General features: G+C 42.6%; 1 protein-coding gene across 12 annotated transcripts in view; it reads right to left on the bottom strand.

The window, feature by feature from the left end:
* LOC139556251 (forkhead box protein P1-B-like) overlaps positions 1 to 26,826 on the bottom strand; it is a 247,220-nt gene that overhangs the window by 40,545 nt on the left and 179,849 nt on the right. For 7 of the 12 annotated variants that reach the window (XR_011671095.1, XM_071370029.1, XM_071369964.1 and 4 more), the window contains 4 exons: positions 12,772 to 12,909; positions 12,458 to 12,547; positions 8,037 to 8,187; positions 166 to 352 (listed from right to left, as the gene is read on the bottom strand). Coding sequence is in view for 11 of the 12 variants with exons in the window: in XM_071370029.1 (XP_071226130.1) it covers positions 166 to 352; positions 8,037 to 8,187; positions 12,458 to 12,547; positions 12,772 to 12,909 (566 nt within the window). In the remaining variant the exon portion in view is untranslated. Of the gene's footprint in view, positions 1 to 165; positions 353 to 8,036; positions 8,188 to 12,457; positions 12,548 to 12,771; positions 12,910 to 21,054; positions 21,295 to 26,826 lie in introns of those variants that run through there. The other 5 variants (XM_071370056.1, XM_071370064.1, XM_071370018.1 and 2 more) reach the window with 5 other exon arrangements.

Here is a 26,826-nt window from a genome sequence, read left to right as displayed (position 1 = left end):
GCAAATATCATAATCTGTGGTTGTTAAATCAATGAGCAGGACATCCTTAGTGATACATTCAGTCACAACCCATTCCCTGGAAATATAAAACCTATTGTGCCCAGCGTATTACACTGAAGCTGTTGGATCAGGAGGAGGAGGACGACAGACAAGAGAGAGACTCACCCTTCTCTCTTCAGAGAATGGCTCATGTACTGTCCATTGGTGGAGGCGTGTTGGTTGAGGAGGGGCTTCTTGGGGGGTTGTGGCGAGGACAGGTCCAGGCCGCGGCGGCCGTTGCTGTTGCCGCTGTTCTCTTCCTTCAAGTTCGTCACCTCCTTCCACAGCTGCTGAAGCTCTGCTGGATTTATGCCTGAAACAAACAAATTGGATAATTAAATCAATTAACAGCTAATCTAACTCTCCTTCGTCACATAATTAAATCAAAGGGTCTGTAAACAAAGCTGAGTATTAATGAGAAAATATCCCACTAGAGGGTAATGCACTGAGAGCGCTTGTACCCTCCCGCTCTCTCTCTGTGATCTGAAGCGTGTTTGTATACACAAATCCCTGGCATTCACACGCATTTCATGCCCACAGTAAATAATGAACATCCAGACAAGGCATGAAATCTGAATAATCACCATCATTTCTCCTACAAGAGGAGAGGCAGAACACACACAAAAAGTTTACAATAGCAATGTTACAACCAAAACAGCCCACACCACCCCACCTCCTTCAGAAACAGGACCCTGGGGTAATATTCTGAAAAGCGCATTAATGTGCAAAATACTTAAAGCTCTGCACCGCCTCCAATTGACACAGAAGACTTAAACCTCGTTTAACGAGTCAAGCACACTGCAGCTAACCCAGCAGCCTTCTAAAGAGAAACATCCCTTGAAGACAGAAGACATTTTCTTGTGTCGGAACACATACACAGAGAGAGCGTGTTTTCTGTGCTGCTGTCTGACAGCCATCCTGACACCCTGGGCCAGATTTCTGTGCTGCTGTCTGACAGCCATCCTGACACCCTGGGCCAGATTTCTGTGCTGCTGTCTGACAGCCATCCTGACACCCTGGGCCAGATTTCTGTGCTGCTGTCTGACAGCCATCCTGACACCCTGGGCCAGATTTCTGTGCTGCTGTCTGACAGCCATCCTGACACCCTGGGCCAGATTTCTGTGCTGCTGTCTGACAGCCATCCTGACACCCTGGGCCAGATTTCTGTGCTGCTGTCTGACAGCCATCCTGACACCCTGGGCCAGATTTCTGTGCTGCTGTCTGACAGCCATCCTGACACCCTGGGCCAGATTTCTGTGCTGCTGTCTGACAGCCATCCTGACACCCTGGGCCAGATTTATGTGCTGCTGTCTGACAGCCATCCTGACACCCTGGGCCAGATTTATGTGCTGCTGTCTGACAGCCATCCTGACACCCTGGGCCAGATTTCTGTGCTGCTGTCTGACAGCCATCCTGACACCCTGGGCCAGATTTCTGTGCTGCTGTCTGACAGCCATCCTGACACCCTGGGCCAGATTGGGGAGGAGGAAGAATAATGCTGTGTTTGTACACCCCAGTTTCCATGTCTGAGAGAACCTAGCCATTGTTTGCACACAATGTATATGTGTCTGTATATATAGTGTATGTTACCACTAGCAGGACAAGCCTGCTTTCATTTGACATAAATAAGGCAAAAGCTGATAAGAAAAATAATATTCCGCCCGTGAGGGTATGTTCTCTAGCCGTTTGTATTATGGTTCAGAAATGTATTTGGTTAATCCATATTTTTTATAGCATATTAAAATATCCAATATGGGAATGTGTGCACATTTGTGAATTTAATAGGAGCGCGATGGGCACGACCACTCGTTTAACATTACAATTAATTCAATCTATTCTCAAAATGAGCAATGGCAAATGAAAGATGATTTGCACATGCTTATCTCGGGTGGGTTTATAGTCTCCAGATGTTTTATCGCTCGCTCTATAGATACCAGAAGTGGCCCTTTCAAGCGCCAGATCGTAATACATTTTGCAAAATGCTTAGTCTTAATATATTCCTGTTGTGGAAAATAACTGTAAGATGAAGATCTCAATAAGATCAGCAAAAATATATTTTATTTGATAAGCTACAAAAGATTTTAATTATGCTCGTAATGGAGAACATTGGCCTAATGATGCGAAGGGACTCCAGAGAGACGCAGGGGCTAAGAACTGTGAAATGAGTCTGATAGGATTGCTGTAAATTCACACTAGATCGTTTGCATATCAAAGAGCAGGAAATGATTGCAGGACAAATCAATAACCTTTCCACGTGCTCTCCTCTATTCTGCCTGTCCTGTATTCTCTCATTCTCTCTTTCTGTCTTACTCCTTGATGTACCTTCATCGAAGGACACAGCCCTGACAGACAAAACATGCCAAATGATTCTGTTTGCACAAAAGCATGCTAATCCTATGTTTGTTGCTTCTCACTTGTCTTATTAAAGGCACATTGTTCTTTTGATGGAGGGAAGGATCCTTGGAGGGAAAGTTTTCTATGATGATGGTTTGTCTGGATGAGGAAGGTCACTGGTAGAGCGAGTGTCCTGTGCTTCGACAGCGGGAACAATAATTTCCCCCCCACTTTGTGCCCAGTGACAGTGGGCGATGTATTTTTAGCCTGTGTGGCTGACAGGGCAGCCCACTCTCCCTCAATTACCAGCCAGTCCTGGTGACCCCGACACCACTGTTTACTCAGATGAAACAGCTCCCATAGACTCCTCTGATGACAGAGGTAACGGACTGGGACCAAGCGGTCTCCTTTATTTCTCTCTCTCCCCCTCTATCCTCCACTCCCACGCCCTTCTCTTATTAAACTACCATGTCCTCATTGGATCTCTGGAAACCGAGGGTCGTTCAAGATAACACCATGAATGACAATAAAATGTAGTGCTATGAAAATCTCAAATAGTATTATATTCTAGGTTTGGACAAACAGCTTTTTATTCTACCTGAGAAGGCAGCATCTGATTTAATTGGTAGACATACAGTATAACATACAGTATAACCCTGATGTCTAAATCTATGGTGGACATACAGTATAACACTGATCTCTAAATCTATGGTGGACATACAGTATAACACTGATGTCTAAATCTATGGTAGACATACAGTATAATACTGATCTCTAAATCTATGGTAGACATACAGTATAACACTGATGTCTAAATCTATGGTGGACATACAGTATAACCCTGATGTCTAAATCTATGGTGGACATACAGTATAACACTGATGTCTAAATCTATGGTGGACATACAGTATAACCCTGATGTCTAAATCTATGGTGGACATACAGTATAACCCTGATGTCTAAATCTATGGTGGACATACAGTATAACCCTGATGTCTAAATCTATGGTAGACATACAGTATAACCCTGATGTCTAAATCTATGGTGGACATACAGTATAACACTGATGTCTAAATATATGGTGGACATACAGTATAACCCTGATGTCTAAATCTATGGTGGACATACAGTATAACCCTGATGTCTAAATCTATGGTGGACATACAGTATAACCCTGATGTCTAAATCTATGGTGGACATACAGTATAATACTGATGTCTAAATCTATGGTAGACATACAGTATAATACGGATCTCTAAATCTATGGTGGACATACAGTATAACACTGATCTCTAAATCCTTTTTTGTATACCTAGTATTTTCAAATGCAGGATTGGTTAATCCTCCCTTTTTCCATTTTTCAACAAACCTATTCCACACACTATAGGTTGAAAATACAGACAAGCACTTTAAAAAATGTATGTTGTTGGGACATTTGATTGATCACCGTCCTGGCAACTCAATTTTACCTCTGCAGATAGCTTAGGCACCCAGACAGGACTTGATCCTCAACCTTTTCCTGTCCTTGTACCTCCGTACCCAGGTGACCATGTTCAAGCAAGCAGAATGTAGATTTAAGGTGCATAATGACATCAGTTGCAGGCCATCATCCACAGAATAAAAAATAGCCCCTATGCTTCGGGCTCTTTCAACTCTGCTGTTGCTTTTCACACAGAGCCAATACCATGGGGGGACGGTGACACCGCTATTAGTTTATTGTTCCATCCGGCAGAGACCTCTGGTGCACCACTGTTTATGTTCCTGTAATCACCGGCCTAGTGATATGCACCCCTTAGGCCTAAAATATGTTACCTCCTAATGCTGTAGGAACTATTACCAATGTCGCGCTGCTGGCCAAATCAATCACTGACTGGCACTGTATTACCTGCCGCTGTCCCTGATGTGCCGCTGCTGCACTGAGAACGGCTTCGTACTTCGCCACATTTTTTGCATTTGTCTTGTCACTGTCCCATTGCCCTCTCCTGGACAACTTAACTGATGTTCTCCAGTGATGAGAGCTCAGTCTGTTACAGTGCAACCTGGGAGGCCATGGAGCCACAAAACACACTTTAGCCAATCAGGCCAGGCACGGAGAGGGGGGAGCAGCGACACATGTGCACACGCATGCACATACACACACACCTGGCAGCTGCACCTGGGAGAAGGGAGAGCGGAGTGTACACTGCTATCTCACTCACTCTCCACAGGTCAAAAGGAAAGGCTTTGGGGGGAGGAGGGGAGGTGGGCGCTGGATCAAATGTATATTTATGAGAGTTATATCCTCCCCAAACACATTGTTGTAATTTATAACAGATATTGTCTGACCGCTTCCAAGACTTTGAACATTAATGTCAAAAGAATTTACCGCGAGAGAAACAAATTAAAGTCCAGATAAAGAGAACAACTGGTTGTCATCCAAGTCACTCTTCAAGCTTCTACTAAATGACTTCCTTCACTTCTGGTATTAAATGACTTCCTTCACTTCTGGTATTAAATTACTTCCTTCACTTCTGGTACTAAATTACTTCCTTCACTTCTGGTACTAAATTACTTCCTTCACTTCTGGTATTAAATAACTTCCTTCACTTCTGGTACTAAATTACTTCCTTCACTTCTGGTACTAAATTACTTCCTTCACTTCTGGTACTAAATTACTTCCTTCACTTCTGGTACTAAATTACTTCCTTCACTTCTGGTATTAAATGGCTTCCTTCACATCTGGTATTACATGACTTCCGTCACTTCTAGTACTAAATGACTTCCTTCACTTCTGGTACTAAATCACTTCCTTCACTTCTGGTATTAAATGACTTCCTTCACTTCTGGTATTAAATGACTTCCTTCACTTCTGGTACTAAATGACTTCCTTCACTTCTGGTACTAAATTACTTCCTTCACTTCTGGTACTAAATGACTTCCTTCACTTCTGGTATTAAATGATAACTCTATGTGATTATTCATGTCTATTGATAATGAAAATATTTTATACTGTCTCTATCAACATTTCCAGTAAGCATAAGATCAAACAATACTAAAAATAATCAATTTTATACATGTACAATATGCATTACACGCCTCCTTATTGTAAAACATTCAGGGCGGCTGTTAAATGTTTTTGTTAAATCTATTTTCCCAGAACACCATGAGAGCACAATACAATTATAATGCAATGAGATAATGAATGTTCTAATAATTTGATTGTGATATCTGAATTTGAATAAAGGGGGAAAAAGCATATCTCTGTCTGATCATCACCTCAGTGTATAGAAGTCATTCTAATTCATTGGCTCAGTCCAAACACATAATCACCATGGTCCAAACACATAATCACCATGGTCCAAACACATAATCACCATGGTCCAAACACATAATCACCATGGTCCAAACACATAATCACCATGGTCCAAACACATAACCACCATGGTCAAAACACATAACCACCATGGTCCAAACACATAATCACCATGGTCCAAACACATAACCACCATGGTCAAAACACATAACCACCATGGTCAAAACACATAACCACCATGGTCCAAACACATAACCACCATGGTCCAAACACATAATCACCATGGTCCAAACACATAACCACCATGGTCCAAACACATAACCACCATGGTCCAAACACATAATCACCATGGTCCAAACACATAACCACCATGGTCCAAACACATAACCACCATGGTCCAAGCAGAGCAGCAGAACACATTCTTTCTGCAGTGCTGCTTACTACGTGCTGAATATAGTAGATTAGATCTCAGCTCTGTAGGTCTCGGCTGCTGATGCATGAAAGAGTTTAGTGATGTGGAAAACAGAAAGGTCCTCAATAACTTCAAACAGTCAAGCAGAAAATGTGTAGAATAGGAAGGGAAACTCAGCCTGATGGTAAGTGTTTTAACAGCTGTCTTACCGTCAATGGTTTCCAAGGGCAGGCTAGCCAGGATCAACTCAGTAAAATAGTGAAACCAACCAACATACTGTGTGGTAAGGTTCAATTCCTCATTTCAGTTTGTATAAATAATAACAAAGAGAAACGATACCTTATTTGTATCTTAAACTGTCATCTGACAAAATATGGCTGAACCAACCAAGCGTGTATGGTTATAGTGTCCTGTTTGCTATTAGTCATGCTGTGAGACAGCCTAAGAGATATTTGATGACACTAAGCGTAAGCAAACAGTCAACAGGATGTCCAGTAACTGTTGTGCTATTCCATAAAGAACAGTAAACTGCCATCTAACTGGTGTAATGCTTTACTCAAAAGGGCGTGTGTGTGTTTGCCAGATATCCAAAACAAGGTCATTCATAAGCGTACACTAACAGGCAGCACACCAGTGGTCCACGCCTGTGCCTATGGCAATCGTCAGATTCCATACACAGTCCAAACAATAACATGATTGTACAAACCCTGTTTTTGTTTGCCCATTACCTAAGTTCCCCAGCCCTTCCACTTTATCGCCTTATCTTGTTTTTTCAAAACTGTTTGTCTTAGCCTGGAATGAATAGTCTATGTCATGTTCCAAAATGGTATGGAGGCTTTGTCATAGGGCTGCTCCTTAAGAAAATATTAAAAACAAATAAAGAAATAAACTTCCTGGCTAAACAACAAGCATTGACTCACACCACCATCCACATATGGGATATTTCACAATGAGAGGTTAAGTGGCAGTTTAGTAACAATGAGTATGTTTATGTGCACACTAATAATTCGATATTAAACTGATTATGGCAGTAGGCTGCGTATGGCATTAGTCATGTAAACACCTTACTCTGCTTATCTTAATCGGCGTGAGGTCAAAATCAAAGTAAGCATACACTGCTTAAAACACCTGGTTTTCTGAGCAACTCTTTGAGTTATTAGGACATGGAAACAGCTGGATTGGCGTTCCAGCTGTGTATTTGATCTGCGTATGTGCTATCACAGGGAGCGCAAAGGAAAGTGAGTTGGGAAAAACTGAAAGTACGCATCTTAGAAATACTTTTCACATACAAACTTTACATGTCCCAACTCAAAAAGGCTTCGCAAAAAGAACATGTTTGCTGTGGTACAACATTTATGCTGATTTTCAGCAGCCTCATTTCAGATGTTTCCATGGAAACAGGATTATTAAGGAAATCATTCTTCTTGCAAAACATGTAAATAAACATGTAAACATTTAAATAAACATTATATTAATCTGACGATCCACAATAATGGTATTATTGTGTGCATGTAACCATACTCATTAGTTCCACTCTTCCTCTAGCCTAAGGAGGCATTTCCCCCTGGTCAACACCCAGTATGATGTAATTCTAAGGAAAATGTATGAATGGAGAGACCAGAGACAGAGGCTGGAGGGGAGAGAGCATCTCTACACCATGGTAGTCAAAGGGGAGGAACAGGGAAGATACACAGTACATGTAGTATAAATAAAACAAGGGGGTAGATGGGGAACACTTCTAACAAGAGTTAGAGGGCACTAAATAAGGTGAACACTGTAGTCAAAGCAGATGCAATATGATGTTTATCATTGGGACAAGTGAATGTAGGGTATTTTAGAGCTTGTGTGTCTGTGTGTATGTGTGTGTGTGTGTGTTTGTGGGGAGGGTGCTGGAGGAAGGTGTGATACGCAGTATAATCCCGTGTGGAGGTGTGTTGCGTAGTAGAGTAGAGCACTGACCCTGAGTGAGCGAGTGCAGGGGCAGAGCGGTCTGTCCAGGCTGGATGGTGAGCAGGCCTTGTCTCTGGAGGTTGAGCAGGTGCTGCTGCTGGAGCTGTTGGACCTGCATGAGCTGCTGCTGGAAGGCCAACTGCTGGGCCTGCTGCTGCTGCTGAGGACGACACACACACACACACACACACACACACACACACACACACACACACACACACACACACACACACACACACTATAAGCAAACAAACACACAGGACATGCGTAATCCAGGGCAAACAAAAAATACATAATTTTCATACTTTTACGGACTGTACATATTGATTGAACACAGAAACAGACAAGTTCTAGTGTGTGTTCATATACAAAGAACAAATGATGATACAACGGACAAACACATGCTGATCACAGTGTATACTGTATGCCTGAACATTTGCTTTTGCACAATAGGCCCTAGGTTAATACATACAACATACAGGATACAGTATGTTTGCGCGCGCGCACACGCACACACACACACACACACACACACACACACACACACACACACACACACACACACACACACACACACACACACACACACACACACACACACACACACACACACACACACACACACACACACACACACACACACACAATCCCAATTGAACACATCAAACCCTACCACCTAAACTCTAACACATTCAGCACACTACAGTATGTGGGTTTGTCTGAGCACACTTCAGAACAGGTGCAGTATATGTCCCTCTCTCTCTTAATTAACCAGGAGTGTGGAGGCAAACGACAAACAATGAAACAACATAGTTAATCATTCATAATAAGAGCCATGGGATTTTAATTACACCTATTCATAATTCAGCAAACAACGTGTGAGTAAATCAAAGTGTTTAATAACCACACGAGCTAGTCTCACAACTCTCTCAGGCGTGGCACTAGTAGTTGCAGCAAGTAGAATTGAATCATAAAGTGACTGAAGATCAGAGTCTTGCTCATCTTACAGCACTACATCTGCATTCTGAGAAAGTTAGTGTCTTTATTGAAAGACGTATTTTTGACTTTAACTTTAATAATTGAATTTGTATATTTCACTTTTGTATATTATCTACGTCACTTGCTAGGGGAATGTTAATATATGTTTCCCATGCTAATAAAGCCCCTTGAATTTATATGAATTGAGAGAGAGAGAGACAGACAGACAGAGAGAGGGAGAGAGAGAGAGAGACACAGAGAGAGAGAGAGAGAGACAGAGAGAGAAAGAGAGAGACAGAGAGAGAAAGAGAGAGACAGAGAGAGACAGAGAGAGGGAGTGAGAGAAAGAAAGAGAGAGAGAGACAGATAGAGAGAGCGAGAGAGAGAGAGAGATAAAGACAGAGAAAGAGAGAGAGATAAAGACAGAGAGAGAGAGAGAGAGAGAGAGAGAGAGAGAGAGAGAGAGAGAGAGAGAGAGAGAGAGAGAGAGAGAGAGAGAGAGAGAGAGAGAGAGAGAGAGAGAGAGAGAGAGAGAGAGAGAGAGAGAGAGAGAGAGAGAGGTGTAGTCAGAACAATAAACAGGAGGAAATGATCTAATATATCCCCAATCTTTTCCAAATCAAAACAAATGGGTACAGTAGGTAACAGAGGAGTGGAGGAGTGACCCCAGTCTCAGCTTCACCATTAAAATATGGAATATTATTCCTTAAACAACAACTGGAGATAATGATCAATCAAGACAAAGCTCACCGTGTTATGTTTTCTATGACACATAAGGACGGCCAAACAAAATAAGCCTGGGAGAGGGCAGGATATTAGGCTGTATATGAGTACACAGCGCCAATTGTCAAGGCGGGGTGGGGGGCATTAAAAGCAACCCGGGCTGCCAAGCTGTGCACCGCACCCTGTTACCAAACACAGGATACACCACTATGTTTACTTCTCACAACTGAGCGCATACAAAAAAAGGTCTTGGTGCAACGCTGCTGTCAGGTCACCCGCAGGCGGCTCAGAAACCGCTGAAATATCCAGATAAAATGTTCCCCCCTCCGCACGTCCTGGTCTGCCTGTCAAAGGTCTGCCGGGCTGGGATTCCCCTCCCTTCCCCTCCCCTCCCCTCCCCTCCCCTCCCCTCCCCTCCCCTCACCCAGCCTCCTGCCCCACAGGCCCTGAACACAGTACAGTACACTACACTGGTCTGATGTGTAGAGGCCTTCTCATTACAAAAGGTCAAATAGGGGGCGCTTATATTTGTCCTGTTTCACATGTACAAGTGTGTAACCTGCGAAATGGAAAAGTGTTTTTTTTGCAAATCCCACTCTCCCTGAGACACCCTCGGAGAGTGAGGTCACGGCCAGGGATCATATACGTTAGTCTGATCAGGGGGATTATGTAGTGGAATATTCATGGGCTAGCATTAAAGCATGGGGCTAGATGAGAGGGTGCATTCATAAACACCTATTTCTATGGTTTATGATCTAAACTATATTGACGATTTGAAGCAAATTTGATGAAGAGCTCATGCAGGCTTCAGTGTAATTAGTGATGCAGATAGCCTCTGATTCTTCCCATCTAAGAGCCTGTTTTTGAAAGGGTGTTGATTTTCAACAACAGTGTAAGAAGTTTCTTGTGTCTTCAATGGGACACTTCTCTGTACTGTAGCTCCCGTCTGTCTGACAGCATAAGACAATGCTAATGGTACTACGGGGGCGGAAGTTCACAGGGAACAATGTCTTTCATCAGTGCCTTAAATAAATATAGGGTGGCTTTTAAATTGCAACTGAATTTAACTCTCTCCCCTTCAGATTTCTTTCTTGTGGTCTCTTCAGCTGACAGCAGCTCCTGTGCTCTCCCAGCGCGAAGACACATTAAAAACCCCGGCCCAATAGACCAAATAAGAGGTTAACAAGAAGTGGCACGAGAGAAAAAAACAGTTCCTGACAAGGATAAAGAGTGGCAGTGGCAGCCCTTTATTGTCAAGCTTCAAATATAAAGTTAAAGATCTTTGAAAAACTACATTTTGATGTCTTTAAAATAAAAGAGGCACAAAGCAACAACAGGGGGTTATTGTCTGCCTGCCACAGGGGAGTTGCGGCGTGATTCTTATTCTGTCTTTTGATGGTTGTAGCAGCTAGAAATGCAATAGAAAGGGGAAAAAAGCAACACATCGGAGAGCAGAAGGAGAGCCTCTCGAGGCGGCATCCATTTCCTGTGATCATACATAATACACTTCAAAAGATCTCCGTTCAGCTGATCAATTGCACCTCCTTCTGACTAGTACCCCCCTCCCTCTCAAACCCCCCAGCTCCAGTCGTGTTTACATCAGATGCCACTTGGTGACAGGCCCTATCTGAGGCCGAGGAGCTCTGCTGTCACGTTGATTTATGGGAGCATCACACCACAGCTTGTCCAAACTGAAGCTTGCAGTTCATTAATTAGAGAAATGGGACTTTGAAGTCGGTAGCTTCAACAGTGTGTGTGTGTGTGTGTGTGTGTGTGTGTGTGTGTGTGTGTGTGTGTGTGTGTGTGTGTGTGTGTGTGTGTGTGTGTGTGTGTGTGTGTGTGTGTGTGTGTGTGTGTGTGTGTGTGTGTGTGTGCGTGCGTGCGTGCGTGCGTGCGTGCGTGCGTGCGTGCGTGCGTGCGTGCGTGCGTGTGTGTTTTTAACATTTGGCTTCATTTATATGCTTTTTCCCCCACCCTCCCCAAACGTGGCTCTCAGATAGAAAATTCCCTGATTGTCTTTAAACTTCTTTTGACCGCACAATAATAATTTATTTGTCCAGAGTGATGCCTGTATCCGCGAGTCACTAACACGCATTGAGCCGCCGCTGATGAGCCAGTCCGGCTGAACTGGGGGGAGGGAAGGGGAGACGGGAAAAAGGAGAGCGTGGGCAACACAACAAAGCTTGGAGCGTACTGATATCTCACAATTACACACCTTCTCTGCCCGTTTCATTTGCATGTTAATTACCAAGCAAGCCTCTCAGATTTCTGCCTTTCTTTTCCCTTCCTTTCAGTATTTCCTACAAGGGGGTGAAGGGCACTCTCTATGTTGTAAGACACTTGTTTACTGGAGAGACAAACAATTAAACAGCAACAAAATGTAGTTATTTATTTAATTGCCTGAGAAGCAGTACGAGCCTCATCCCCTGGAATGAAGAGGGATTATCAGTATTCCTGGTTTATTCAGTTATTACTGGTATTTACCCATCGTGCCTGACATGCTAATCAGAAGCAGAACTGCACTTGATTCTCTCTCTCATTTTTTCTTCTTAAAAACCACAGCCTCTGAACAGATGGTGAGAGGGAGAGAAGACATGCCTTCCACACTCTGCTCTGAGCTCTGGGCTTGGCTGGCTGAGGATCGTACCACCGGGGCAACATACGAGTTGAGTAAAGCGATGGCATGCATAGCGGCGGTGGAGGTGATGATGTCATCATAGTGAGCCTACCTCTTTACTCTGCTTGCCCGCATGTTGCTGCTGGAGGAGCTGGAGGTGGAGCTGTTCCTGCTGCTTCTTGTAGAACTCTTGGATTTGCTGCTGCAAAAGACATTGGAGCTACGTCTGAGTGACAGCTCACCAACCAATCAATCCATCAGGGCCAAGCTAAACTCAGCAGTGGGCCGCGGGGATACTTTCAGCACTCTGGCTGTTCTCTATTTGATACAGTCAGATGTTCAGAAGGAACGCCAGTGCACAGTATGGTGGTTGGTGTGAGGAAGTTGATGTGTTTTATGGACAGTATGAATGTCCCGTGTGTTTACCTGTTGTAACATGAGGGCCTGTTGCTGCTGCAGGAGCACCTGGAGCTGCTGAGGGCTCAGGACCTGCTGCTGGAGTATCTGCTGCATCTGCTGAGGCGTTATTACCTGGGGTGTCATCATAGCCACTGACACTGGAACCTATGAGAGAGAGAGAGAGTGGGGGTGGGGGGGTGGGCAGAGCAGTCACTAACCTGGTCTACTGAGACAGTGGTGTAGTATATGACTGACATAGCCAGGATACATGCTTTATAGGACTATATGACCACAGCAAAGAAAGTGAGCTGGAGGACAACAAGCAGAGACAGTATAGACTACAGCAGCTCAACCAGACCACTTGTCAGGAGTTACACACACTATAACAGCCACTGAAATGAGAGCCCAGGATAGATCCTCAACCCCTCTGGTCTGTACTGGAGAAATCACCTGGAGTGTCATCACAGCAAGAGATGCTACACCCCCTGAGCAGTAATGACACGATACTAGACACAGGAGTAATGACAGGAGATGGCCTGCAGTAAGCCTGTGGAAACTCTACAACAGCCCCCCCCCCGACCTTCAGCACAACAGCCCTGTCCAGACAGACACACACAACCTAACACTAACAGGCTGTCCAAGGTTTGATTGTTTCTGTTGAGGTGATCTGCTACTACACCAGCAAATGCAAAGATAGGCCACACACTGTAGGCTACAACGTACCTGTGTACATAAACCATGTCATTTCATTAGAATATTGTCAACGGCAATTTATTTAATGTACAAATAAAGCTGCGGCGCCATGACAGGAGGAGGACACACATACTGACACAGGCCCCTAACTAACTCCAACAGAAAGGTGTGAGTGGATGACTCTTCAAAACAAGTGATTTGTTATGACACTGAAAGAACCCCACAGTTCCCCACAGTTGTCAGGCTGCCTTAATTGCTCTGGCGGCTTTGTGGCTTCTCAGAGTGTCTGGATGCTGCCACTCACTGCTGTGATGTGCCATACCATTAAAAGCCCTTTTCACTGACATCTTAGTGACAAACAGCTACTGAGATGTACTTGATAGCCGTCTCACATTTGCAACTGTTAACATGTCGCGGTGTGTGTGTATGTGTGTGTGTGTGTGTGTGTGTGTGTGTGTGTGTGTGTGTGTGTGTGTGTGTGTGTGTATGTGTGGTAAACCCGTGCTCTGCGTCTCTGAGGCTGATGTCGCCGGCTGATAGAGCGGACATTAGAGCTGACAGTCAGTCTTCACCAAGGTTACCCAAATTGTACTGTGACCTCATAGCTAATGACGGACCTTTGAAATGTCCATGCATCTCTGAATGTCATTTAGCTGTTTCCAATCTATCTAGCAGGAGAGGCGTTCGCTGGTACACGCTGCATGCATATCACCTGAATCATGTCCCCCACTAGAACAGAAAACAAAAACTAAATGGGTCATAATGAGCAGCTTGTACTCTCACGGCACTGGAAAGTGTAGTAGCGTCAAACAGGACGCGGTGGCGCTGACGCTCTCTGTAAACCTCATTGAGAGCTGCTCCGCGCTGCGAGATTAGAGGTGTTTTGTCCTCCTGTAGGGGAAACTCGAGGAGGTCACGCACCACCCAGGACCCAACGCACTTAACATTTCTCATTTTCAGTGGGAGGCGACGAGAGGATGAAAATGCTATATGAATTCCTCCTGTATTATGTCTTAATATGCAGTCCATCTTGACTTTTTCACATGGCTTGTCCTGTCATTTGCATAGCCAAGACCCCCGTTCCTAATTTCACAGTCATTATGCACTGATGTCCTTTTTTCTCAGCATCACTCATTTTGATCAACTATTTTGAAGGTCAACCGGGCAACATGTCTCGCTACAGTATAAGCCCTTTACGTGATGCGATAGATATAGAACTGCCTCAGCACCACTAACAATTACCTCACACACCAAGGATAAATAATAATGGATCTTCTTTGATGCTTTACATTACATTACATTAGTGAAACTATCTACTTTAGATTTGACTACTTTTATTGTCATGTTAGGGCAGTAAATGTAACCAGGGTTATTTTCACATGTAGTTAACCATTTGTATTATGCATCTTTGATAGTACATGTTTTATAGAGTCTAACATAAAGATCCAGCGTAGAAAAATAGAATTAACACTTTTTACACATTTTACACCATTTCACACTTAATAACTGACAATTTCATTACAAATTGGATTGGAATTTCATTAAATTAATTTCATTATTTTTACACCTTGAGCAGCACATCCTCTGGTTCAAGCAGCCTCACACCTTTCTTTGTCATGGAAGGGGGGTCTGGTCCACTGTAACTACCCCTAGACACCAAGGGATGGCAGGCTGAGCCCCGGCAAGCGGCTATTACAGCCCACATTTTATTACACATTACTACTGAGGTCATTAGCAGCAAGAAGGAATGTACGGTTCTTACCTATTGATCATTGTAACTACTACCATTTAATCCAGTGTGTTGAATGAGTGAAAATCTGACTGAGACAGGGGGCTATTGAGGGGAAGGAGCACTTTAAGTGAAAAATGTGGCCCCTGGCTGGTGTATCATGCCTATTTAACACAAACACAAGACGCCACTCTCCATTTAGAACGCTCTCCATATGGCATACTCACTTATTTCTGGTTAACATCACGACTCCAGATGATGCACAGAAATATATGTACATCTGAAGAGAGTCTGAGGGAGAATTCTGTGTCGGTCTGGATAATTCACAGAGAACTAATACTAGGAGAGTTTCTTTGAGCAGCTACTTGTACACCAATATGTGGGTGTGAAAAAGAAGACATTCTGGGCATGCCAGAAACAGCTGACGTTTATGAATTTCAGTAAGGTGTGGTACTCTCCAGGTGCCTCGCGTATATAAACATTAAACCTGGAACATTCTCACACAGCTGCAGTGTGAGTAACTAACACAATCACACACACACATAAGCATTCAAAAACTCAAACATGCACACACAGGCACTTAAAGTCCATACAGTATGTGTACTCAATAAATTGTAGCGCATGGTTGTACAGTACGTAATTACAACGATATAAAAAAAATTATACGAATATTTTTTATCAAATATGCAAACTGTGACAGTTTGAATTGTCACAGTACAATCCAAATACAGCAGTAATAGCTCATGTATCTGTCATTATTAAAACGGCAGCTGAACTAACAACAGGCTAGCCACATGTCAAAAATAGAATATATTTACTACACTTTATCCTCAAACAACGCATTTTTCTTTGACTGAGAGAGGTTAGTGTACCAGGCAGCGTCTGATGCCGTGCTGCCTGGAGAACAGAGCAGGAGCGTGTTCAGAGTGAAGGTAGGCCACAGCACACAGTGATGGGAGCCTCTGCTGCCTTTAAAGTACACTACGCCAACTTCTCTTTGTGCGTCACCACCGAGAACAAGCATGGAAATGATATTCTAATGAGGAAACATCGGCCACACATCTGACGACGTCGGGAATTCACTGATTCACACTTAATGAAGACGCTCTTCAACCAGCGTTCCCCCAGAAGCCAAAGGTCAAAGCGTGGTGAGAGAGCGACAGAGAGACAGAGAGAAAGAGAGAAAGAGAGAGAGAGAGCGAGAGAGCGCGAGAGAGCGCGAGAGAGAGAGAGAGAGAGAGAGAGAGAGAGAGAGAGAGAGAGAGAGAGAGAGAGAGAGAGAGAGAGAGAGAGAGAGAGAGAGAGAGAGAGAGAGAGAGAGAGAGAGAGAGAGAGAGAGAGAGAGAGAGAGAGGAAGCAGACCCAAGCATGAGACATGAAGCTAGCCTCCCTCCTGGTGATACAGGGGCAATTAAGGAGAATAGAAAAACGAAAAACAAGCCAACTTCAATGAGACCATCGCTGAAATTAAACTAGCCATGAAGGACCAGGTTAGATGAAGAATTTTTTTAAACATTTTTTATATCTTTCTCCCTGGTGTGATCTTGTTTTGTAAGGACATCAAATAGAATGGAGAAGTAGAAAATAACAAACCCTTGAGAAATCAGAGGCCTGTTTGATGCTGTTGGTTTACCTTGGCCTGAGACATTTGAATAGTAATGGCGCTCCGTCTTGAATAGCGTATAATCTCGAGCATGAAAATGTCTCCGAAAGGAGGATTTCACGGGAGGCATTGTATTGAAGTGATGCATGAACATAATTAGTCTTCGACAAGATCGGAATGAATTACTCATTCCTCATTGTTCAGGTTTATTGAAATATTGAAGGTGGATAGCGGTTTAGAGAATATGTCAAGCATGTTTTCTCTGATGGAAAAAAAGGATCAACCAAAGACTGTTTCTTATATTGTATTTTTGGTGTATTTGTGTGTATTACTATCAAACAAATATAATAATAATAATAATCATAATAATAATAATAATCTCACAATAACCAATGTATGTAGTCCCAGACTACAACATGCATGACAAAGAACACAAGGAGACAGAGCTAACGTTACCCATCCTGGTTTGGCTAATCTAATTCCTCTCTGTCATCCAAATTCAAGCTGCTTTAAAAAAGTTTACAGTTCAGATAAACTGGATAATCACCGACATATTTTCTGCCCATTTGCTATATATATTCTGCGGGGGGATTGAAACGATACGCAACAACTGTAAAAACAAAACTCAAGATTGCATTTTAATTAACTTTTAAACCACAAACAAACAAGTTTTCAGCAAAGCTGGGCCAGCGTTCCGTAAAACAAACAAACTACACGGGGAAGTGAGCTAGCCTCTCACCCCAACAATAACAGTAGAGCTGAGTGGTGTCATCTCTTTCCCACACTCTGGGCAGCCGCCACTGCAGGTGCCCAGTGCAATGGCCCCCACCCTGACACATGCGTGCACACACACACACACACACACACACACACACACACACACACACACACACACACACACACACACACACACACACACACACACACACACACACACACACACACACACACACACACACACACACACACACACACACACACACACACACACACACGCACACACACACACACACACACACACACAATTTCCTGTAGTTGGCTGTAGTAAGAGCATATTACTGAATAAAAGGAGGATTCTTTCAGTTTGTCTTTATGTTCCACTGTATTCACTGATAGAGATTGCACTAAAATGATGTGATAATAAAATATGGACACTATACACCTGTATACAAGTATCTGACTTATGTTTCAAAGTGAGTGATAAAAAACGACTTCTTCAAAAACTCTAAGCCCTGAAATCCAACATACTTTTGATTATAAATTATAATTTTTTTTATGAGGCTTTCCGTTCCATTTTCACTGATAACATATCTTGTCACTCTTTCTGACCTTTCAAGCACTTACCACGCTAGGTTGAGACACAAAATTAAAACAGGAGATGACAACTCTAGTGCCTACAATAGCACCATTCACCAGCCCATTCACCTTGTCCCAGACCCAGTGGGTGCTACCCCCTCTTCTCATCCTGTGTACCTCCGTGTGCCCGTGATTTATGGTTTATCAGCTCAGCACCATTACGCAACCCTGCGTGCCTTCAGATGCATTATTTGGATCAGTTGAGATTTAATTAAGATCACAGCCTTTAAAATCCCCTTCAAATGAAAATGTACCCAAAGACAATGCCTGACATCCTCATGCAGATTGTTTCCATACTCTGCACACCAGCAACGCAAACCTAATCCTTGTTTCCATGACGGCAGACAAGGGGCCACAAATTGTGTAGGCCTTTTTTTTACATTGCTTGTGCTGTTGTCTTTTGTGAGTCAGAAAAACCACGTGGCCAATTCATAATAATAAAAAGGGGAGAAGCCAGCAGCTGGTTCACAGAATGTGTGAAAACCATCCAGAGATAAATCTAGATCTAACACATATGCCTCCTCTTATATCTGCATACAGCCTACTGAATCATTCCACAACTACTTCCACAAAGAAAACATATATTATGTTATTTGAGGAGCACAGCAGTAATTAACACAGTATCACATAATGCTTTCTAGTAGCAGAGCAGGACAGGACAAGTGGCATATATAGACTAGTTTATTTTGTTACACCATATCACTGTCTATACACCATGTAGCCTAATCATACTGTTAACATACTATCTCCATACTTTGAAATACATAACATCTTTTGTGTTGACAAAATCCACCTATCTGATATAGAGACACTGTGACCAAGAGAAATGAGCAGTAATGTACCTAACGCAACAAAAGCTGTTTTCATGTCAAAACGTTCCTCAATCCAGCGAGGAGTCAGGAGAACAGCAGAGAGCAGCTGGTGGTTTTCTATATCACCGGTCAACTATTCCCCCTCACTCACTCACTCACTCACACAACAAAGCAGTGGCCACTCCTGTAAAGGATATCCCAGAGCGCTGTGGGCTCTCGCTGGCTGTCGGCTGCCACCATGCCCGCTTCTCTGGGTACAGGGTAATATCTGGTTGCCTATGTCATGGTTTAGAAATGACAGGTGCTGGCAGCCTCTTGCCTTGACAGGCCGTTGCACAAATAATGGCCCTGCCTGAAAGGGCTAATGCACTACTAATGAACAATAAATCAACTTTGATTACAAAATGTCATCCCAATCAGCTCGCACTCCAGCTCTCCCAAACTGCACCCCCAGCCCAGCCAGTGCAGCTGCACAGCATTACAGTGCACACTGGCTGTTTAGGCTTCATTTTCCTCACATCTGATGTTAACCTCCACCGACCTCTGCCAGACAAATTCACCCTCTCTCTCTAAACTCTACCAGTACAGACACACCCTCTCATCGCCGGGGCTGTTCAGACACAGTCTGGAGCTCAGTACAAACATGGCAGAGGGGGTAGAAGGTGAAGACATTAGCCTCAAAAGTGAGGAAAATGATTTTCTTTAAGCATGTGTTAATATATTAATTGAAAATGTTGTTGTTTTGGAAGACTCTGAAGGCTCTCACATTAAAAGTTCAACCAGCACCACAAAGTAAATAACAGTCCTCTGTCTAATATCTAAGGGGTGTTTCATGGGGTTCAAATCTACCACCAGGGAAGAGAGGGAAGTTGGTGTAGAAAGGTTCAACTTTATCTCTCATTTCATTCTCCGCCCCCTTTACTACACACACGCATGCAGGAGCAAGCACACCCACGTATGCATGTGTTCACGTGCGTGTGCACGCACACAAAAAAAAATGTTTCAGGAAAAATGTCAGTTCTGACATTTCAAATGATTGAGTCTGGCTAAAATGGTTTCGTAGTGGCAGTGTCAAATATAGAGTTGTGCCTCCTTCTCCCTTAATTTCAAGTGACAGAGTGAGGAGAGGATCAACCCCCCATCACCTCGCTGCCTCCTTCACTTGACAGGGACACTGTCCATAGCCTGAGTGGGAGCCAGGTCTGACCGGCACACACACACACTCAGCTCACAAACACACACAAACTGTGAATATCTCATGTATAACTAACAGTAAACAATAACAGCATGCCCTACTGAAGCTGAGGGCTACATGTGCTTGTTAGTAACACACTGGGATGCAGAATATATGAAATAATAATATGTGATAAACAACTTCACAGCTAAAATACAAACATGTCGCACAGCCTTTCCTAGAACTTTCCACATCTTAACAACACATACTGCAGTACCAGAGCCTGATGATCTGGTTAGTACAGTGTAAGAATAAAGAAACAAACATAACTAGAATCCTACTACAGTATATCTAAACTGGCATATGAGCAACTTCATGTAAAGTGTTACCTTAAAGTAAAGTGTTACTTAATGTAAAGTGATGCCTTAATGTAAAGTGTTACCTTAATGTAAAGTGTTACCTTAATGTAAAGTGTTACCTTAATGTAAAGTGTTGCCTTAATGTAAAGTGTTACTTAATGTAAAGTGAATCTAAATACACAAAATAATACACAAAACATTTGAACATTTCATTTGTTGAAGGACAATTCAGCAAATGAAAACCATATCTCTGAATGGCATCAGCAACTATCAGCAGGTAAACACAAACATCTAAACAACACATAGCCTATCTTTAAAAACACAGCATCTCCCCACAAATCACAAAATACTTGTAGTGTAACAGCCTTCAGGGAAAGCCTGTACTCTGTCCCTATCTACAGAACACACTAAAACCTGGATCCATTCTCTCCTTAAACAAACTGCATGACAAAATTAACCAATTACAATGATAGAACATCAACAACAGATAGACAAAAGCCCCCATCTTTTCCCTGGACAAATGACATTGTCAAGTTTTATACAAGAAAGCTGGCAAAATTGCAGAATCAATCATATTGACAAACCTGACAAACTCCATTTAGCTGGCAGGGTAAACAGAGATCTGGGCCGTGCAGTGTGGAGTGGAGCGGAGAGGAGCGAGAGAGAGAGAATGAAAGGCAAAGAGGCAGGCAGAGAGGCAGGCGGACAGTGCTGTTCTGTGGCGTCTCCAGGCTTCCTCGGGATACAGACAGATTGCACGTGCAAGGTTGCTCCCTGGCTGACAAGATACAAAACTACCCAATCAACCACGCCCTTCTCCACCAATCACAACCAGCCCCCTAAACATAATCAATTCAAATGGCCTACACAATAGGGAGCCTCAGGCTGAGCTGCAGGTGAACCCATGCCTTTGTGTGGGGCCCCTTTGAAAAAGAATACACAGTTGACGGCTGTTAACCCTTTGACCTATTGAAACAATGGATGCCTAAAGAAAAGAAGCCCTTTAATTAAACAACAGATAAGTAAACACAGCTATACAGCTGAAAGAAAGAAACTAGCCTGCTATCAGACACTTTATTGTTCTGGTAAATGGAATTGTTTACAGCGTCAGGACAAAGAGTCAAATTCACTTTATATTCTGAGAACAACAAACAGCCAACAAACAATTGAGATGCTTTGCTGATTTTTTAAATTTGTATTATTATTTTGTTTGTTTGTTGGGCAATACCATAAAAAAGCATTTCAGTCTAAAATAAATACTTTTTAATATAAATGTTTTTTTGTGTGTTTTTTTATATTGTTTTATGCGTAAGAAACAGCTTTTCCATTAACTACATAATTTCTTTATTTTTCAAGATATCACTTGTTTCTTTTTCCAGATACCACATTATCGTTTTCCAGATACCACATCTATTTTTTCCTGATACCACATCTATCGTTTTCCAGATACCACATCTATCTTTTTCCTGGGTATCTTTAATATTTTTGCCCTTTGTAAAAATAAGCAAAAAACTCAATGATCTACCAAAATACATGATTTTTCCTCTGATTACTAATATCACTTGTTCTAATACTTCCCTACACAACAGATACTACTCCTGCCTCTCGTGCTATCACTACTACTCAGTCACGATAATAAGAATTAGCTGTCTTAATAGAATCACATGGTTCAACAGCCAGTATATAAACGAGAACAAGGGGAAACAGGACCCTGCCCTCTACTGGACATGTATGAACTGCACAAGAGAGAGAGAGAAAGGAGAGAAATAAATATACCCCAAAAAACTATTATACATACATTTTTGCTCTTTTTTGAAATAATAGTTTTTAAACCATGATAAATCTGAAAATAAATCTGAAAATATACTATTTAAAACTATTCAGTTCAGTTTGAGAGGAATCAAAAGGATGAAATACATTCAGACACAAATACTAAGACATTCAAACAAACCTTTAGTCAGGATTAACATATAACTCAGTTAATTAACATGTTAACATGCACAACACATTCAAACATGGCCATAAAAAAAACTGTTCATATCGATGTCCATAAAAGCTTGGCTAAGGATGAAGGAATGCTCATAGAATACGTACATTACAGAACACAAATAAACACAGTCCATACATACAGTAACAAGCCACTGCCCTCATCTGCTAATAACTAACAACAAGCTTTGTTAAACTGGGTGACCTATATAAATAATTGACTGGGAGACCTCAAGTGTCAAAAGTGACAATTCCAATACATATCTTAGTGAATAATTAAGCAGAAGAAGAAAAGGCTCTGTACTTTCTATCTGACACACTCAGAGGGCTCAGACAAAGACGCACGCACGCACGCACGCACGCACGCACGCACGCACGCACACACACACACACACACACACACACACACACACACACACACACACACACACACACACACACACACACACACACACACACACACACACACACACACACACACACACACACAGTGATCTCGGCTCTGGCCACTCTTCTCCCCAGCACTCTCCCTGGGGTGGCATGTCGGCATATTCTCAATAAAACACCTTCTCTAAGCAGTAATAGGCCACTGTTCTCATTTCAATGCTCCCAAAGGCCTCATGATAAATTTAGCAGACATACAGTTCAAGCCTCCCCTCTCTCCCCCTCACACTCTACTCTTCTCCTTCTCTGCCTGAGCCTGCACTGTGTACAGTAATTACACATAGGTGTGTATCGATGTGATACATATATATTTCTTCTCCAAACATATTTTATCAATACAGAGAATCATCAATATCCTTGAGCCTTCAGTTTTAACTTTCACCCATCCTCTTCATGATGATCCAGAAATAATTATTGTGCTTATGACACAGTGAGATGACATAATAAAAGACTCCATTTCCTGCCTGTATTACATTGAAAGTATGAGTTAACGTCTGGTCGTCTAACTAGGGTTTGTTCTGGGGTTAAAGACAATGACAGCTCCCATATACAAACACAGAGGGTGAACAACATAAAGGGGTGTAGACTAAATTCCTTCTAAGCCATATCAACAAGGGTATACTAAATAACTAGATATGTCCAACTCATGTTACAATTAAAATTTAAATAATAACTGTATTTAAAAAAAAAGAAGATAAATGGTCAAACCTTATACCAAAAGGAACGTGTAACCTGAACATTTATCATGAGAAAATAAACATTGTTGGGTTCCCTCTGAGAAATGGAAACCATTGTTTACAGACCCAGGCGTCTTCAGACCAGGGGTGTATTCACTAGGAACCAAACAGAAGCAAACGGAATGAAATGGGGAATAACCTACCTGAATTTGCATAAAAGTGTTTGCAACTGTTTGCTATTGTGTACACTATTGATTACACCCCAGGTGAGTGACTTCTCGAACAACAGCAGCTCTATGTACAGTCTTTGCTGGTCTAGCCTATAAGGTGTATCTGAAAAGACAAACTTACTGGAAATTCAGAATCTTTCTTCTGAGTTTTGGGTTGAACTAATGTGTACAGACCTCTTTAACTCCTCTCTCTAACCCCTGACATCTGCACTTTAGCCTCATCTGAAATGGGAAGGGTTATTGGCCAAGGTGAACTCATATTAAGTCATGCCTGTTGCAATGTGTTACAAGGATGTATTATGTTATTGGTTTCAGACATTAAAGAACACATTGTGTAGTCTGTATTTGCTAAATATTTCCTTGAGGTGATATGCCAGCCAGCGCAGAACGAAGTTTGTGTTTCTTTGTGTTCCGTCTGCTGTGGTTTTCACTTAGTCAAAACAAGAACATCTACAGCGATGTGCAACATAAATTCAGGGGGGTGGGGGAATTTTGTGCCGTATTCTTTCATGATTGATTCATATAGAGTTCTTCTTTTGAATCAGACACTATATTAAGAAGTACAGTGCCTCATCATGACATTTTGTTCAGGAAAAAAATTATCCTGTAGATGAATGATGCCAAATGAAATGAGCAGTGGAACTGTCATCTCTATCCTACAGGATTTATAAAAGACACGTCTGGGAGCTATGATTACATCTAAAAATACTTAGTTAGAGTACATTTTGGGCGCACGAGTGCATCCATGCCAACTATTTGGTATCCAGGAACAAGTCATAGTTACATGATTTACCAGGGTGTGGACTATAAACATGTACTCTTCAGTGCCCAACACAAATATAGATGTACATATATCTACGGACAGTGTCATTCAATTCAGAACATCTCTAATATATGGTTTTAGGAACGTAGACCCTCTCTAAACAGGGTGAGTAGATAACACTAACTGAAACTATCAGTGTACACAATACACTAAAAAGCAAAATTAATCCTAAAAAGCATGCTGGTCAGTTAAGCGTCAGTTATGCTGGTCAATTAAACAGGCTGGTCAGTTATCCCCCTGGTAGTAAAAGTCCATCCAAGTCAATCTAAAACTTCAGGACCTCGTGTCCCTAGAGAAGCACACAATACAAATAGATGAACGAGTTGTGTCGTGAACATGTTCGTTACTGACGTACTGCTTGTTGTATTGATGTGATTTTCGCCTGGTTTATATTTAATGTGCCTGTTTGTCTGATACTGATGTGTTGATGCAGTTGCCTTGGTCCAGGTCTCTCTTGAAAAATATACTTTTATCTCAACAAGACTAACCTGGTAAATAAAGGTTAATTAAATGTAGAGATGCATGAGTGGATGTTTTTGATATGGCTCTTGGTGTTTATTAATGCTCTGTCCTTACAGTCCATGCATCCACCCATTACCCACCAAAAGGGGGAGTGAATCATTTCAAACAACACATGGCTGAAATCAAGATACTGTGGGGGAGAATGATTCAAAGATACAAGATTGGGGGGAGGGGGAGACAGGGAGACAGGGCGACAGGGAGGGGGATAGAGCTTGAAGGGAAACATCAGTCCTCAGAATAAAAAAAGGTCCTGCAAATGGCAGTGGCTTAAAGCCCTGTGTCTGGAGTCCGGAGTCAGACCGACAGTCATCGCATGGCTGAGGCTCACTAACAGGCTGAAACAGACTGCCTGGAAATACAAGGGATGACTTCATTCTGACAGAATGATCCAAACCTGTTTCTAATATATACAGTACACATAATACATTTTTATGATATGACAAGAAAAACAAGCGGTGAAAAAGACATCCTGATCCCTGGTTACACACGGATGCAGGGATCAGCTCTGTGCTGATCATTCCTGGCATATTAAATCACCTCAAAGACAGAGACACACGGAATCATGCACATACACACACGCACAGATGTATGTGATTTGATTTTGAACCTAAAAACAGTGTTCAACTGTGCTGTTGAACCTGAAAAATATTGATGTCTCTTAGGTCGTGTTTACACTTGACACTTACATGCGACTTCTGCTATCAGAATACGAAGATCGCATTGAAAAGACCGGTCTAGACGCACAAAAGTCGCTTTGTGTTCAGATCTGGAAGTGGTCATGGATGCATTGTGTGTGTATTTCTCCTCAGTCTGGACGCAATCAGGCTACCGAAAGCGCATACAGTGGGCAATGTCATCGGCACTCCCACAAGTATCCAGAAAACGTGTTTTGGGACCGAGAGGCACCTTTCATTATAATGTTGGAGGAAATATGTTCTTAGTGTGTAAATGCTAGCCAGCTAGCTAATAAATAGAAAATATTTTGGCTAGAGTTAAGCTATCCTGTTTGCAATCCCTTTAGCATTGCTTGCTAGCTTTCTGGCTAGCTACAGAGGTTAGCTGGCTAGTTAGCTACAGTAGTTAGCTACTGCCATCAGTTGTTATTTTATGATCATATTTAGCCTATTCCACCGTTTGTAGAATGCATACTGCCATTTGAATATAGCGCGGGAAAAGGGAAACTGGACAGACTGTGGACACTGTAGACACATTTGAATGTACAGTAAGTGTAGATGCATGACTCGTTCGGAATTCTATGATCAGAATACTAAAGCTGCCTGAACTGTGAAGTCTAGACATGGCCTTATAGCACAGTATCTGTCAGAACATTCCCATTTCAATCCTCATTCAACACTAGGAGTAGGCTTGGTTTCTGCTTACTGACCACTGAAAGGATTATCCATCCACTCTGGTCTTGATTGTCTGAACCTGAACGTGTCTGTTTAAAACGAACAACTTGGTTCATTTGGGGTGAGGTTCACAGCTTGGGTGCTCATCACAGAGAGGCTGTGTCCGCCTCAATTGTCCCGTTATCTCAGCTGGCCTTCCTCCGTTTGGCAGGGAGCCAGAGTGGGCCGAGCCCGGGCTCATTGTCACCTCACCTAGCCACGGTAGTGGGCCACGGATAGCACTCCGAACCACAGGGCGGCTGGGCTGCAGGAGGGAGCTCCTCGG

This window comes from Salvelinus alpinus, chromosome 2 (assembly GCF_045679555.1).
Source record: "Salvelinus alpinus chromosome 2, SLU_Salpinus.1, whole genome shotgun sequence".
NCBI classification, from domain to species: domain Eukaryota; kingdom Metazoa; phylum Chordata; class Actinopteri; order Salmoniformes; family Salmonidae; genus Salvelinus; species Salvelinus alpinus.
Note: the sequence above shows the minus strand (reverse complement) of the source record. Positions and strands in the feature narration are given on the sequence as shown.